Below are 17,181 nucleotides of genomic sequence, written 5' to 3' on the forward strand. Positions count from 1 at the left end.
CGAAATATACAAATTAAAACATTGCAAATCTTCTGTTAGAGAGAGAGTGATGTTTTACGTTCTGGTTTTGGAGCGAGTCATGATTAGATCCAAGAGTAAAAGGAACATGAATCTAATCGTAAGTTTAATATTTACTCAAAAATGAAGGAGTTCTGGGGGGGGGGGTTCCCTGGAAAATTTTCGAAATTGTAATTCCAGAAACCTAGTTTTAAACGATTTATGGTATATTACGGGGAGGAGAGATTCAAGTGCCAGCACAAGAAATGTTTCGAAATTGAAGTATTAAAAACGTAATTGTAGATGTGCAAGCAATCGTGTGGCTCAACTCAGCTTCAATGAGAGAACATTTGAGATAGTAAGAAGCAAAGGGTGTATGTGTCAAAACTAAAATTTTCGATTTAACCAGTACAAATACAAATGTTAGGAGAACCTCTCCTCTGTTTTAGGACAAGATATAGAACTAGCATCCCTGGTAGGTGCTGCTATACAGCAGGATTTACAAAAAAAAAAAAAAATTCAATGAAAGGATCTGAACTTCAAATGCCTCAGCTTGGGGACAATAATTTACATGTTAATACTCATATTAATTTCTCAACAATCATCATTGTTTTTTTATAACTAATTCAAAGTTGAAAAATAGTTGCCCCTTTGAAATTTTTTTGAGAATATGCTGGTTTTCCCCAAACACAATACTTTTTACATTTTAATTGATTTATTTTCAGGGTGCACATCTTCAACAGACATCATTCCTGATCGAAACTCGAGAAGTCAAGCTGCATTTGGATCTGGAATTGAACAAGTAATGCAACATAGCACAATCTGAGTAATTCCCTTTAAAACGCAAAATTTTAAAGCAACAACGAAAAAAAAATGCAAAAAAAAAAAAAAAAAAACTATCGCTTCGTGCAATTTAATATTTATTCGATGCCTTTATAATTTTCAAACCATGTGGAGTCGATCTTAAGCGAAATATTGGGTATACAAGGGGTTACACAAAAAAACCGGATTTATTTCTTAAACTCTATAATATATTTTCAATATTTTAACTAACAGCCTTATCCCCTTCTAAGTACGCTCCATTACAAGTAATACATTTGAGTAATACAATTAATACAGTGCAGGTGACAATTTTTAAAGTCATATTTAAAAATAGCTGACCTTCCTCGTTTTTTTCTCCACCTTTTCATTGTTGTCAAATTGGTGTTCTTTCATGTTTATTTTCATTCGTGGAAACAAGAAAAAGCCGCACGGCACTAGGTCAGGCGAGAAAGGTACATGGGAGAGCTATACCAATTTTAGCCAATAACGGAATAGCAGAGACTGCTGTGTATGCAAGTGCATTGTCGAGATGGAAGAACCAGTCTTTTGTTTGCCACAAATTTGATACAAAGGTCGAGGAGAAAGCAACATTTTCCAGATCTAAGGTCACCATAATAATGATCACAACTTTATTCCTTTAACGTTAGAGAAACATTTCTTCATTAAAATTAAATCATGATTAAGGCTATATCATACGCAAAAAAATATGTGTGTAATAGTAAAAATTAAATAATATTCAGAGCAAAAATTTAAGCTTGACTCGCTATTGCTCTCTACCATATCCACTGGGATTCCACAATCCAAATCATAAAAAATGAAAAGTATTTTTATGTATAATTTGAAAGAATGATTTGGATTCAAGTCCTTTCATCAGATGGTGTATAACCAACCCGTCGAAGGTGAATTAAGACTAAAAATGGCCTGAACCAACGCCTCCTATAGCTCTAGCTATAGGTGACGTTGCTTGAACGACGTTTAAGCTAAATCATAACGGACGAGAGCCAATTGTTACATGCCGCATAGTGTCTTCCTGCAATACAAAACAATTGAAAATTCCTTTTGAATCAGAGCGAAACATATTAAACGCAAATGATTTCGAATTTTGTGCCCTTTAAAGGTACGGGGACTTTTGTGAGCCCAAGTGCCTTTGACACTGGCATGGAGATAGTAATTTTGTTCCACTTTCATGGTTCGTAGTACAAATAACTCCCATTCCGAATTCTATAATTTCACTTTATAAAGTCTGACCACGAAGAGTTGACCCTTCGCTCCACCTTATTTCAGAAATGTTCATTTTCGTGAAGAGGCATATAAGAACGAAATTGGCAAGTGCGTTATTAGCTTTAGAGCTTGAATACATCACTTTGAAATTTAAGAAATTAGCCAAAGAGGTAAAACATTTCAATTTTGTGCGGTCAAGGCAGATGTATCATTGGACAGGTAACAGGTCACATCCTGCGTAAGTGGGTGGGTCTTGGTTTTACCTCTTGCAGCAGCCATTGATCAAAGAAAACAACGCTTCCTATAATTAATTTGAATTGAAAACTGGAGAGAGTAGGGTTGCAATAAAGAATGCAAAGATTGCCATTTCTACTTCTTAGCCAACTCAATGCAGTTATTGCTGAAACTTAAACCTTTCGGGTCTAAATAATCACATAACAAAATTACCAGGAGTATATTTTTTTTCTTATCATCAAATTGTTGCTAGACTCGAAAATATGGCACACGTTCTTTCTTCCTTCTCTACCTATTTTGAGGAATGGACTCGATTTCTCAAATAACTAACAAGAGTCATTTGTTCGCGGTCGGACTTTTATTTCGACGCAAGGCACTGAACGAACATTTTTAAACCACACCACAGGAGTTGAAATGGTACTATCAAATGAAATTGGATTAATCAAATCGACATTAATAGGAAAGCGAGAATTATAAGGTCAACTTGTTTTTACTACACCACATTTTTAGGTAAATTTAGGTCCAAGTCTCCTTTACAATTAGTACACTTTTAATGTAAATAATTTAAATAGAAAAATGAAAACTCCTCACACCCAGTCATGGTACTTTGCGAAATGCCCGGGTGAATCTTTCAGACTCAGACATAGATCCCACCAGATCACCTACTCCAGATTTTTGAGTGGACATACGAGAGCCCTCAGGTTTTGTGAGAGTCATAAGACCTTTCCAGATTGCCACTGACTGGTGTTGGTGAGACATCACCTGCTCAAATTTTAGTTTGCTTGGGATTTGCAAAGGATGAGGTCCTTTGCAACCCACAATTGTTTTTAGACTTTTTAGAAATATTTGGGTCCATGGGGATTGTCTAGCCCTGTTAGACAATTCCAAGATAAGTAAAAAAAAACAGTAATGGCTAGCTTTTCTCAAAGTATATGGACCTTATCTTGCAATAAAAAGTTATTAAACTAAAAATGGAGTCGTTTGAAAGGGGGGGGAATCTAGTCGCATTCGTAGATAATACTATCTATGAAAAGAAGGCGTGTCGTTTGCATCTTGAGGTTGGAGGAAGCCTTAAGGCTAGTACCTGCAGAACCGCCAGCCACTTTTAGCGTGCATGACGGACTTCAGCTGAATTGAGAATAGAACTCTCAATACTTCGGCCACGAGCGCCGTAGAACATTTGAATGTTGCATTTACCTTTTAAATTGTTTTAAGACGAGCAGACGCTACTTATTGTGTTTTCAGTTATCTCATTTGTTTTATTACGTACTAGTTTCATCACTATAACATACTGTTGCTTAAATGATTTCTTTATTTCTTGTACTTAAATGATTTCCGTATTTTACATTTACCTTTTAAATTGTGTTAACATAAGCAACAGCTCCTTATTGTCTTTTGAGTTCTCTCATCCGTTTTATAACATACTTATATTATCACACAATGACATACTGTTGCTTAAATGATTTCTTTATTTTTACGCAGAGATCTATTTGCTCCAACGTTAGTCCAGTTCCTGTTTCTAAAGGATGTTTCACCCATTGCGATTCAAAAGGTAAATCAGCAAATTTTTTTAAACAAAAATGCTGGTAAAAAATTATAACTACAGCACAGTAAGGCATCAAAGTTGGTAAAGTACGAATTTTCAGTGACACAGCTAGCAAATAATTGAAAAATTATTTGTTTTCTATTTTTGACATAATGTAAAAATATCATATCGAATGTACATTTACTTTTGAAAAAAAATCCTATTTTCCAAACTTAAACTATGAGAGAAATTCTACTGAACAGGAATGATTCTGGTTGGTTTACGAAAACGAATTGACGCAAAATATTCTCCAGTAAATCATCTGTTTAAAAAAGAGAAATGAGGGAAAAAAAAACTTTAAAATATATAAAATCATTTCAATTTTAATGTCTTGAATTAAACTATGTTTTTCGCAATCACAAATTGCGATAGGACCCTCTCAATGAGTTTCGTGTTTCTACAAATAAAAAGGCATGGAAATGAGCAAGAAATTTGCACCCGTCATATTATGACTGGTGGTTTTCTAAAATGGGTAATACTAGGCAACAAGGCATATCCATAAAAGAAGAAATGCTGATTACGATGCGGTAGTAAAGGTAAAGCTTTTATGACCGATGTCCACCAGTACACATAATCATAAAGATTATTTATAGCGTATAACGTTGTGTATTTTTATTTCTTATCTATCTTAAGTGATGAGAACTGGTAATCTGGAAATTTTGTATTTAGATGAAGTTTCGCTGTTTAAGTTTATCTATTTAGGAGTTTTTTCTGAAAAAATGTTTATTTAACACAAAAAATCCTTTTTTTAGTGTTAAGTTTGCTTGATTAAGACCCGGAAAAAATATGATTAAAATCCAACCGCAGACAAATTGTAACTATGACAATGAAAATTTCGCTCTTTAAATGAAGATTAAAAACAACCGTTGTCATGGTAATCTGAAGAGAGGATAATAAGTAAATCGTGGTTGCTCATCAAAGTAACAAAATTGCGATCAAAAGAGAAGGTGCACAACTAGACCCAATTAAGAGCCTACGTGTAAAATTTCAACAGTCAAGGGCATACCTTTTTGAGTTATGCTAAATACATACGTATATACGTACATACCCATACGTCACGAGAAAACTCGTGGTACCCTGGGATGATCATAATGGATATTTCGGGTGTCCATCCGTTCTTAGGTACATATGGGCGTGGGGTCGGGCAGAAAAAACAACTCAACATTCATTTGGGGTTGAGCAAAATGGAAATTCCCGCCGATATTTGAGGGGAAAATTTTTCGCGAATGCCATCATTTTTCCTTTACCATGTAAACGGAAGAAGCATGAATTTTAAAGAACTTAACAATGTTTATTTTTGAAGACGAATTGCAAGGGCAAAAACGGAACAGCAGCAACCTGTTCCCTGTAATATGATGAAAATACTGCTTTGTACATTATGTGTCATACATAATGTATAGCCAGTTATGCTTGAGTCCGCGTATCATGTTCTACAATCTGTGCATTGTATAATACGTGCTTCATACGCTAGAATCCGAAATGGTTGATTCATTACGAAGTAAATAGTTTCAGCTGCTAGCCGAAATGCTCATAGCATTGATTGAACTGCTGTGCCGTATTAGTTGCAGACACGTTTGCATAATAGCGAAACTAGATTCGGTTAACGATAAGTACACTAGAACCTCGTTTATCCGAATCTCCGGATAATACGGATGAAATTTATAACCTAATAAAATTTTATATTTACACAAAAAATAATTTTGAATTTTGAAAACGAGAACGTAACTATAAGAACATCAAACATTTCCTTTTTGTCTTGATCTATTAATAAAAAAAAGCGTTCCGGTAGTCGTGTTTCATTCAAATGCCTCACGTGCTTTACTGAAATTCATAGAATAAGCAAACTAAAAAACATGGAGCCACAAAATTCTTTTATTTTCGCAACATTTATTTTTTAATTATTTTTTTTTAAATGTCTGATTTCTAAACCAAAATGTTTTATCATGTGACGTCACAAGTGAAGACAGCCATTTTGAATTGGAGCGCGTGGTTGTCTTTTGTGGCAAGATATCATTCTTTGGTTACTTTTTAGTGCGAGTAATTATTAGCGAAAAGAGAATTGTTAATTTAATAAAATGTTCATTTGAAAAAGTTTGGCAATGTCCTGAAACTTTCTTCTGGTAACGTTAGCGACTTGTTCTCTTTTTACGTCAGCAGCGAAAATGAAAACAGCGACTGGCGGTTTTTTAAGATTTTTTAAAGAGAGAAAATAAGTCAAAATTAAAAAAAAAAGTAACTCACCCCATGTTTTTGACAATGCTCTTTCAGAAAAAAAATATTTTTGCAAAATGGGAAACAACCCAATAGAGGCATTGAAAAGCAAAGGGGTGCAAGTGCCAAAATTAAAAATTTGGAGAAAACCAGCCCAAATAGTAGGAAAGTCTCTCTTTTGTTTTGTGTGAAAAGATAGTACTAGAAGCCCTGTGCAGCATGATTTACAAAAACTTCAATGAAAGTCTACCTACAGTTTGAACTTTGATCGCATTTTACATAACACTTTAAAACATCAACTTGAATCCATTTGCTTCTCACTTCCTCAATTGTTTGCTAAGAAGTGATGCGAAAAACTAATCGTATGCTGTTTAATATCTTGTAAAATATTCTATGTAATTTTGTTACAAAACACGGGGATTTTGTTAGTTACTTACACTTTTCTTAATTCAGTAAACTCCCGATTATCCGCGGAATAGGGTGGCACGGTAACCGCGGGTAAGCGAAAGCCGCGGATAATCTGAATAACAGATAAGATACGATACTAGTATATATGTTACCGTTGAAGCATGAAATCCGTTATTTTATAGAATATCTAGTTATTTCATGAAATAACTGATCGTGTTCGCGTTAAAGTGCAAAACTCTCTTGTATTTCATGGTTTAACTAGTTATTTCATAGAATAACGATCTGCAGCCCGTTAAAGTGTAAAATAATCTATATCATATGTATGTCTTGCACGACAAATACATTTACCTTCCACCCCTATTGCATTTATGAACTATTCCAGGCCATAGGGAGAGAACTAGTTTAGCGTGTTTGCGCAATGTTTTTGTTTTAGAAATTATGTTCTTTGTAATTCCAAGTGTCATCTTAGTAATTCTTGCTGTAACAAATGATTTTATAGTACGTTTCCATAAATACCATTTATACGCTGCATTAATTGGATAAATTGCTTCTTCTTCATTTTAATTGTCTATCATTAGTTTATTTATAGAATACATAGTTATTTCATTTTAGATAAATTGTTTATTTTACACTTTAACTTTCTCTCATTAGTTAATTTATAGAATACCTAGTTATTTCATGGAATAACTAGTTGAAGTGTCAAATTAATAACATATTACGCAATTTAACGGACACTATCAGTTATTTCATGGAATAACTAGGTAAAAAATATGAATAAAAACATTTAATGACTATAATATTAAATATTTACAAAAAAGTCGATTAGTTGCAAGTCGTTACCGTTAACAAAAATGTGAAAAAACCTGCGGATAATCCGACCACCGGTAATCAGGAATTTACTGTAATACGTTTTTAATAAACATAAAGTGTACCAAATGAAGCAAAATTAATCTGATCTTCAGATAGTATGCAACATAATGGTTAAATATTATTTATCTTACTTTAGAGTGGAAAAATCTTGACATCTTGATAAAAGGTACACAGTTAGGGCAAATTAACTGTTCTTATTTCATACTGTTACTTTACTTCTGTTTTGACGCTATTATCTGAATAAATTATATTTCATTCAGTTAACTAAAAAAAGTACTCTCATATAAAACTGTTCAGCAACTTAATTTATGTTCAGAATAATTGATTAACGGTTACTGTTACGAAACTCAAATAATTTACTTGAAATGACTTGAAAAATAAAAAAATAAAAACTTTCAAATAGAACATTGCATCATTTCAGTCATGCGCTTATGCATTTACTTTTATGCTATTTAGTTTTGCGAGAAATTGCCAGAATTTAATTTATCTTTCAGTTTAAACAGAAAGAATTTTCAAAGATCTTATTCCAAAATCTTTATTATCGATGTAATAAGGGAAAATACTTAATGTCCATCAGAAAAATAATTTTAAATTCTGAAACAAGACAGCTTTGAAAACCATTTTCATGGTAAAATTCGTGCTACCTTACAAGGAAATTCATATTTCCATTCAATTTTCCATTTAATTTCAGTAATATCAGCAAAAATCACTGCCATGAGAAAAACTTTTTCGGGCTATCTTATTTCATTACCGTCTAGCATCAACTTCATTCAAAATATCTAATCACTGATGCAACGTCGTAAATAAAAAAACTTTCATCTGATTTAAATAATGATATAGAATCATTTATAATTCATGCTGCATCATATTTTATGCAAAAAGATAAATTTATTTAAAATGATGCAGCCATTTGGTTGCTTTTTGTTTTATTTGACGTTTTATCAGTTCCTCGTCTTCATCGCAATTTTGAAATTGCATGACATCGTGGGACTCGTTAAATTCTCTGCAGTCAGTGTATTTAAATTTGAAATGGCAGAAAAATACATATTTGTTTACAGCAACATACAGTTAAAACAAAACGAATGGGGTTTTCAAAAGTACTACATTTAGTCCCTGAAGTTGATAGAATGAGCAAAAAAAATAATAATAATAACATGGAGCGAGGAAAAACTTTTATTTTCAAAACGTTAATTTAATTAATTTTTTTAAATTGTCCGCTTTTTCAAACAAGGCGTGGTTTTAATGACGTCACAAGTGTTGAGCTTTAGTACGCTACTCCACTGGTGTCTTGAATGTTGACGCTTGCTGCCTACAGCGTTTCCAGATCATGATGGTTAAGAATAGAATTAAATACTGCGCTCTACGCTTGCTATCAACCATATCGTTGCCAGTACATGTGAGTAAAGAAGCGAACTAAATATTGCGCTCTGCGCTACTGGCATCAGTGAATGGTATTTCATCACTTGTGATGTCATGTGCAGAAGCGTAAAAAATGAAATTGAATCTGCGCACCGATTAAAATTAATTGTTTAAAAAATATTAAACTTTGTCAAATTTTTTTTAAATGGTCAAATCCTATGTTTTTAAGCATGATCTTTCAGAAAAAAAAATATTTTTTAAAGTTTCAGATACGACCCCATAGGTGTTCTTTTGAGTTCTGCGGGGGAAAAAAACGAATTACCGTACATCTTGAGCTTTATTGATTTGCAATTGAGCTGTTGTTGCACATTTTAAACAAATGTTAAAATATTTTTCAGTAACAGAAAACGTGTAAGGAAATTCTTTGCAGTATCCACTCAACTAAATGTGTACACTCCCGCCAGAAGCACTCTGTAGGACCCATTGGAAGCACTTCGTTTGTAGCAGCTCTATTTATAGATGAAATACTGTCGTGGGCAGGTAAACGGCTGCATCTACGGAAATGAGTTTTTGAGATATTTGAAGAAACGCGTTTTGGATTCAATACTAACAATGGGAAAATGTTGGAACTAGACCTTATTTTCAAGCTTTTTTCAGTGGAAGCCAAATAAGTTAGCTTGTACTATAAAGCTAATGCACAATAGACAACAAAAATACAAAAAAAGAAAGGAAAAGATAATGAAAATTTGCAGTTTCTGCCCTTTACCTGCCCACGGCAGAATACTGACCGCGAAGAGTTGATCCTTGGTTCCGCCTTGTTTTCCAAATTGTCCTTTTTCGTGGAGAGTTGATATAGAGAAGAAAGTTGCAACGGAATTGGCAAGTGCGTCATTGGTTCAAGAGTTCCAATTTAAGAAATTAGCTAAAGAGGTAAAACATTTTAATTTTGCGCAGATGCCTCATTGGACAGGTCACACCCTACGTAAGTGGGTGGGTCTTGGTTTTACTTCTTTCAACAGCCGTTGGTAGAGATATCAACGCCGACTATATTTAATTTCGATTGAAAATTCGCGAGAGTAGGTTGGCAATAAAGAATACAAAGCTTGTTATATTTACTTTTTCGGTAGCTCAATGCAGTTATTGCTGCAACTTAAGCCTTTCAGGTCTAAATACACACATAATGAGAATATAGAAAGAGTACTTTTTTTTTTTCTTACGTCGTCAAAATGTTGCTTAACTTCAAAATGTGCCACGCGTCCTTTCTTCCTTCTCTACCAATTTTAAGGGATTTACGTGTCTTCTCAAATGATTAACACTGGTCATTTGTTTGCGGTCGGACTATACTCGATGCCTAAAAACGTTTAAGTACGATTCTGTAATCTATGCTTTGAAAAAAGCGTTAATCTTTTTAAAAAATAATCCAGGGAAAAGTTGACAATACAATGCGTAGTTCCGGAGAGTCTCAAAAAGTATCTCTTTCAAATTGAGTTTTTTTTTTTTTTTTTCAAAAGAAGAAGAAGAAGAAAACTAGTTTTTAGTTACAATTTTCTTTTTTCTACTTCTCTCGATTACAGTTATTTCTCTGGACCGTAAATATTTTTTTTTCCGACTTAGAGTTGCACTGTAATTGCGTTGAGTTTAATAAGAATATTATTCATTTACCAGGCTGAGCTAATTTCATAAAACTAGTCTGTCATAAGCTGAAATCAAGAGGTGCACGTGAATACTGTATTGAATTTACAAAAGATAAGAATATTATCGCCCGTCGTTCATGGTAAACTTCAACGAAGCCCTGGGCAGTAAGTACGTAGCCTCCCACCTCTTCCTTAATTCTTAATTAGTTCCAAGTCAGTCCTGCGTCAGAAAAGGTTTTGTCTTATTCCCGCCTTATAAACAGTCATTTTATTTTCTATCATTTACGAAGCAGCCATTTTAGAAAGTTCTGAAAATCATTAATTATATTTGCTTCTTAGTGTTTTTAAAACACATAAAATAACAAAGCAAAATGTATATTACATAAATTAGTTTTCACAAACTTGTCTTAGAAATAAAAACCAATTAAAATTGCACACATCATTGTTCACAATTAGGATGGGAAAATTAAAAAAATAACAATAATAAGTATTAAAAAAGTAATAATTAGTGAAAAGATGTGTTTGTGGTATGCTCGAAGGGAGAAAAATGACACTTTTTTTTGTAGATGAAATTGAGGCATTGAGAAGCAAAGAGATGCAAGTGATGGACCTTTCCAAACTTGAGTAAATCACGTTGAAAGTTCTGGTACTAGGTAAAGTTGACTTTCATTGAAAAATGTTTCTACATCATGCAGTATAGCAGCACTTACCCTGGCTACTAGCACCTTTCCTTCGCCTCATAAAAGATAAGAGGGTCACCTACCATTTGCGCTGGTTATCTCCAAATTTTCAATGTTGGCACTTACATTCATTTGCTTCTCACTGCCTCAATTTAACAAAAATGACCGAGTGCTTATGTTTAATTTTTATCGCGTCTTAAAAATTGACCCGACACATTGAAAATATATTAAATTTAACATTGCTATGTGTAACCAGCACTAAAATGCGAAAGTTTTTGAAAATCAATAAAAATGTCAATTAGTCGCACAGGAGAAATTCAGTGCAGGAGCAAGAACAACAACTCCATCATTAAATCTAAGTTTTTTTTTTTTTTTTTTTTTTTGCTATAGTCCAGCTGGAACACAAAATAGCAATCGAAACTTGTTGAGAACACGAGAACATGAGAAAATTTGTATATTCTATAGCAGCTTTAGAAGGGATTATTACAAGCCAGCTTGGTCACGCAACCGTCCTTTAAGTTAGCTGATTCCTGCTGAAATATAAAGCATTTCCGTAAAAATTACCCAAGTTTCTCCGATACGTCGAGCAATCAATGCAACTACATTTTAAAAGGGAATTAGAAAATCTTGAATTGTTTAACCTATTCTTTGCAATTCAGAACAACTGAATGTACATTATTGCTATGCTTACTTCTGTTGCATATATCGTTGATTATAATTTGTTTATTTTTTCAGCTTCCTGAAAACTGTTATTACCATGGGAAAGTCAGAAACCATCCTAGAGCAGTGGCGGCATTGCAGACATGCCATGGACTTAGGTATGCATAAATAATTTCTCTGAAAAATACTTAAATTTGTAATGAATTTAATTCATAAATTAAACTTTGCTAGAAATTCTGATGATTATTTTGAGTTTCGTTGCATCATTTTTTGAATGAACAATGTATCTGTTTAATAGCATTCTCAATCGTATAAAAATATACTTTTTTGGAAACTAAAATTTAAGCGCCCTAAATATCTTTAATGATAAAGAACATTTCAAATTTCTGCGAAGATTAGGAGCAAATATTTGTAGGCTATGTTTTTTAAATGCTCGAAAACTACAAATCTGTTGTCTCTTTTTTTTTACTTCCTTTCCAAAAAAAGAAGTATTGTATTCGCGAAAAAATTTTCACTAAAAATTCGGCCTTAAATTCCATTTAGCTCACCCCCGAATTAATGTTGAGTTTTTTCTTCTACCCGAACGCACGCGGATAAGTGCCTAAGAATGTATAAACACTCGAAATATCCATTTTGGCATTCCCCGAGTTAATTACAACGACTTTTCTCGTGACGTCCGAATGTACGTATGTATGTATGTGCGGATATGCGTATGAGCGGATGTATGTCGCATAACTCAAGAACGGTATGTCCTAGAAAGTTGAAATTTGGTACGTAGACTCCTAGTGAGGTCTAGTTGTGCACCTCCCCTTTTGGTTGCATTCGAATGTTTCTAAAAGGGTCTTTTGTCCCTTTATGGGGGAAAATCATTGTTAATTTCGATGGATGCTCAAGTGGTGTTATAATTTGGCGGACACTTGGCGATATATCGCTAGTCTTTTGGTCGCCAAGTTTTGTCGCCAACTTGGCGACAAATTTGGCGATTTTTTTGAGCAATCACGATTGCTTATTGTTCTCATTTGACAGTCCTTGACGTTGTGGATCCTTTTTCAGCTTCGACCAGCAGTATCACCGCCTACCGGCGCGGCGGCGGCACGGCTGCTCTGATCCTGAGCACTGTCCCCCGGAATCCACTTCTGCTGGGCGGTGGCGTCCATGTCCTACACACGCATACTCATACACCCTCGCCTACACGCGCGCGCCTTCACACACATATAGAGGCCTACGTGCACACACTTAAGCCTGCACATACACTGTTAAAAAAATTTCCTGAAAATAACGGATAAAGTACCGGCAGCAAAGTTGCCGTAAATATTACGTTTCCGTTAAATTATTTTCCGTGACTTAACAGAAGTTCCATTACTCATTTCTCCGTTTAGTTCTGTTCTTCCATTTATAAATTTTCCGTGATTTAACGAAAATTCCATTTCTCTTCTTTCCGTTGATCTATTTTTCCGTTTTTAAATTTTTCGTTCATCTATTTTTCCATTTTTAAATTTTCTGTATCTTTACAGAACTTTCGGTTCTTGATTTTTCGTTGCGCTATTTTTTTCGTTTCTCATTTTTACATATTTTACTGAAATTTCATTCTCGTTTTTCTATCCTATGTTTAAAATAATATCTTAATATATAAAAATCAATGTCCTGAGATAATATATATATATATATATATATATATATATATATATATATATATATATATATATATCAACGCACAGCCGAAACCGCTAAAGCTTCAGACTTGAAGTTTGGCAATCATGTCCGCATGATTACGAAAGTAACCACTAAGAAAGGATTTTTCGAAATCTCAATTAGTTCGGGAGAAATTAATTAAAACCTCTTAATTTCTGCGAAATTAAAACCTCTCATTGAATTCAAATCCCTTATTTTCGAAGGCTTTCCTCCATTCAAATCATTATTCAGTACTTCATCTCAACTTTTGGTCGATAGCAAACTATAAATTTGATATTGTTTTTGTTTCTCACGTGGTTCTTCGAGGCTTTTCTCAAGTCAAATCATAATGTTTCTGTCTTTTGCTTTCATTTTTTCAAAACTAGAAACGAAGTTTTTAAGAACATCATCACAGGCGGACTATCCTTTTGAATTTAGAAGAGTGCAGTTTCCTGTTAAAGTTTGCTTTGCAATAACCATTAATAAGTCACAAGGACAGACATTAAAAGTAGCAGGGACCGATTTAAGAGAAGACTTTTTTTCACACGGCCAATGTTATGTAGCTTGCTCCAAAGTTCATCAAGCAGCTTAATAATTTTAGCACCAGAAAAAAAAAAACTAAAAATGTTGTAGACAAAGAAGTTCTTGCTTAAACATAGGTATATCAATAAAATGTGGATGGCCTGTGTTTGCAAAGATAATCAATACTTTAAAAGGATCGTTAATAACAGTTAAAGATCGGTTAAGGACAAAGGCATATACAGTGGCTCCCAAAAGTGTTCGTACACTTTGAAATTTTTTAGTAAAACCAAAATAACTCGAAACTGAATTCGAATATGAAGTCCAATATTTTTTCACATCAATCCTATGTCATTCTAAATACAACCCATTGATTTTTTCAAAATATTGACGGATCTTCTTTTTTAAATGGGTCAGAAAACGAAGAAACAGAGAAATAACACGCCACGAAAGTCATCGTACAGTCAAATATTTTTGAAGAAATTCATGATTAAAATTATCATATGCCGTTTTATTAATATATTTGCATTGTGTTGACCCTTATAAGTCATTTGGCTTTAATTTTTTGTTTATTTATTCCTTAATATTGTGCTTATTACTATAAAATGGCTGGTATTCGTAAAAAACCGCAAACACCATTCAAAATTTGAATTTCTTTCCCTCAGTAGCGATAAATTGGTTGGAAATGTTTCTAAATTAGTTAATTTATTTGATTGTATAGTAAAGTGCTTGATAAAATGCTTTAAAGAAAGGAATCGGCCCGAAAACAAGGTAAGAAAAGGTCAACCGGCAAAGTTGACAAAACGTGATCGGAGATTGAAAGTTAAAAAAATTAAGAAAAATACAGATTTAAGTGCTGTAAAAGTTTCTGCAGAGTTAAATGAAACATTTAACATTTAATTTTCACCTAAAATTGTTCCCCAAGTTCTCTGATTAGCTGAATTAAATGGGACCTCTTTCCGCAGACATTTTCTTGGTCGTGCGAAAAACAGAAAGCATACGCTTTTCGTCGCAAAATCAATGATAAATAAGCTCAAAATGTTTTAGAATTACGTCTTACTTACAGATAAAAATTAATTCAACATTTTTGGTTAAATTGTTGTATAATTGGAAGCAGAAGAAAAAATTAGGAACTAAATCTTAAGAACTAAATTGGATAAGTTAATCAGGACGGTGGAGGTGTTTTAGTGTGAGGGTGCATATCAGCATCAGGATTTGGTAGTTTGGATTTTTCGATGAAGTAATGAATCATGCTGTTCCTTTAAATATTTTAAAAACAAATTTTGAATTCTTAGCCAAAAATTTGGTTATTATAAACAAATTTGTTTTTTATCAAGATAATGGTAAGAAGCACACGGTTTTCAACGTTTGCGTCTAGTATATTATAAAAATAGTTAACCATTCAAAAACTATTATTTTTTTAATTTGTATTTATTACTTAAATATATTTTAAGTGAAATTTTTGCTTGATAACTTACCTTTCAAGCATCTATCTTGAAATTTGCACCTTCAGATGAATAAAAATAATCGAAAAGTACCAGCAAGGAAATTAGTGGATTTGAATATAACACCAATTTTTGATGCTGATACTGCTCGATATTTCCTTCCACATCTCCTCGTACATATTCTGACATAGCATGGAAAAGCATACATGAAAAATAGAATATTTTTTTTTGCAGAATGAGTCAAATAAAATACCATTAAAAACCGGTTGACTTTATCTTGGAATAATATACCTGATGGAGGGTACCGCATACCAATTTACTGTGTTTAAAAACAGAATCATTGACATACACGTGAAGAATTTTTTGCTCAGATGATGTATACCCCCCCCCCCCCCGCATGTGATTTCCGCATTTTTCACTGATTGGAATAGCAACATAGATTTTTAGTGCATAAGCATTATACTTAGGCTAAACATATCAATCAGTTCGTTTTACCCGAAATGTTTTAACAAGAAACTTGCAATAATCTCAAATAAGTTGTTGGATGAGATCCTAAGGAAATAAATTAAATAATTTATATTTTTTATTATAAATGAAATCCCGAAAGGAGTAATAAATGTTTCCAGATTTCTAAGTAGTCAAGAAAACTTATTCTTGTCAAAATTGTAATTGTATTTTCAAAGATTAACAATCTGCTATGCCTTTTCGCAAAAAAAATAACAGCAAGACATACTTTTATTTAGAGATTCAAAATGTTTACTTTCAATCTGTCAAAAAAAAAAAAAAAAAAAAACTGAGTGACTTTTTTCTGTCTTGCTCGCACACCACGATAATCTCCGGTTGATACGAAATGTTGGCATTTAACGTTTTAATGACTTTCAAGAATACAACGCGTTAGAGCAAAAACAGTAACTTTATAATAGTTCTATAAATTCTAAATCAGCTACCATCGGAATTCTATCAAATGCATATTAACAAGAAAAATACATTTGTATATTAACATGTACAAAGATATTCTACAATACTTACATGTGACCAGCGGTGCTAAGTTTAAGTGTCTCCATTGCGTCTGTACACAAGTAATCCAATAGCCTTTATTTTAAATGGATAACACGAGATTCTAAAACTATTCTCACCGCTAGAACACACAATATGACTAACGAACAGAATTGTTCGAAGTATTAAGCAAAATAATACACCGCAATAATATTCTAATACTGACTCAGTAAAACTCACATCAAATCACCAGGGCGATCAAAACACAGCTGCCTGTCTGAAAATGGCGCAAACATTTTTCCAAACTTACAAAGTCCAAAGGCGTAAAAACAATTTCGACATACGAGTATATTACTTTCCAGACATGAAATAGCAAGCTATCTATTTTGTCTTCGACATCTGAGTTGTTATTCTAAATAAGCTTTTAATTAAAAAATGTAACAGTGCGATTTAATAAGCACTATCAAAAAGCGATGTTTATCATAACTTGAAGGCTAATCAGAATACTAACAAAGTACAGCACAGCGGCAACCCTAGAAATGGAAAAAATCTGTTTTCGTTACTTCCTTTCGTGATATTTCTGTTTTTGGAAGGAAAAAATACGTTTTGAAGCATTACGGAAATATTCTGTTAAAATCAGTCAGAAAACTACCTGAACTTTCAGGTTTTTTTTAACAGTGTACACAACTATACACACATAACCACCCAGGAGGAGGGACATGCTTTGGGGGGGGAGCCATTTCTAGAAACAATAACTCTAATAAGTAGAATCTTGTAGCAAATCGTGATTGCGAAAAACATAATTTGAATTCAAAGTTTCAGAATTCAAATTAGAGTTGATTGGAGGAAGAGGGTTTTTTTTTTTTTTA

The 17,181-nt window shown here is 33.2% G+C and overlaps 1 protein-coding gene across 2 annotated transcripts in view; it reads left to right on the top strand.

Moving 5' to 3' along the window:
* Positions 1–17,181, top strand: part of LOC129229363 (zinc metalloproteinase-disintegrin-like EoMP06) — a 132,931-nt gene that overhangs the window by 50,682 nt on the left and 65,068 nt on the right. For both annotated transcript variants that reach the window (XM_054863654.1, XM_054863653.1), the window contains exons 3-5: positions 723–799; positions 3,757–3,826; positions 11,757–11,839. In XM_054863654.1, coding sequence (XP_054719629.1) covers positions 723–799; positions 3,757–3,826; positions 11,757–11,839 — 230 coding nt within the window. The remainder of the gene's footprint in view (positions 1–722; positions 800–3,756; positions 3,827–11,756; positions 11,840–17,181) is intronic.

This window comes from Uloborus diversus, chromosome 9 (genome assembly GCF_026930045.1).
Source record: "Uloborus diversus isolate 005 chromosome 9, Udiv.v.3.1, whole genome shotgun sequence".
Classification (NCBI taxonomy): Eukaryota; Metazoa; Arthropoda; class Arachnida; order Araneae; family Uloboridae; genus Uloborus; species Uloborus diversus.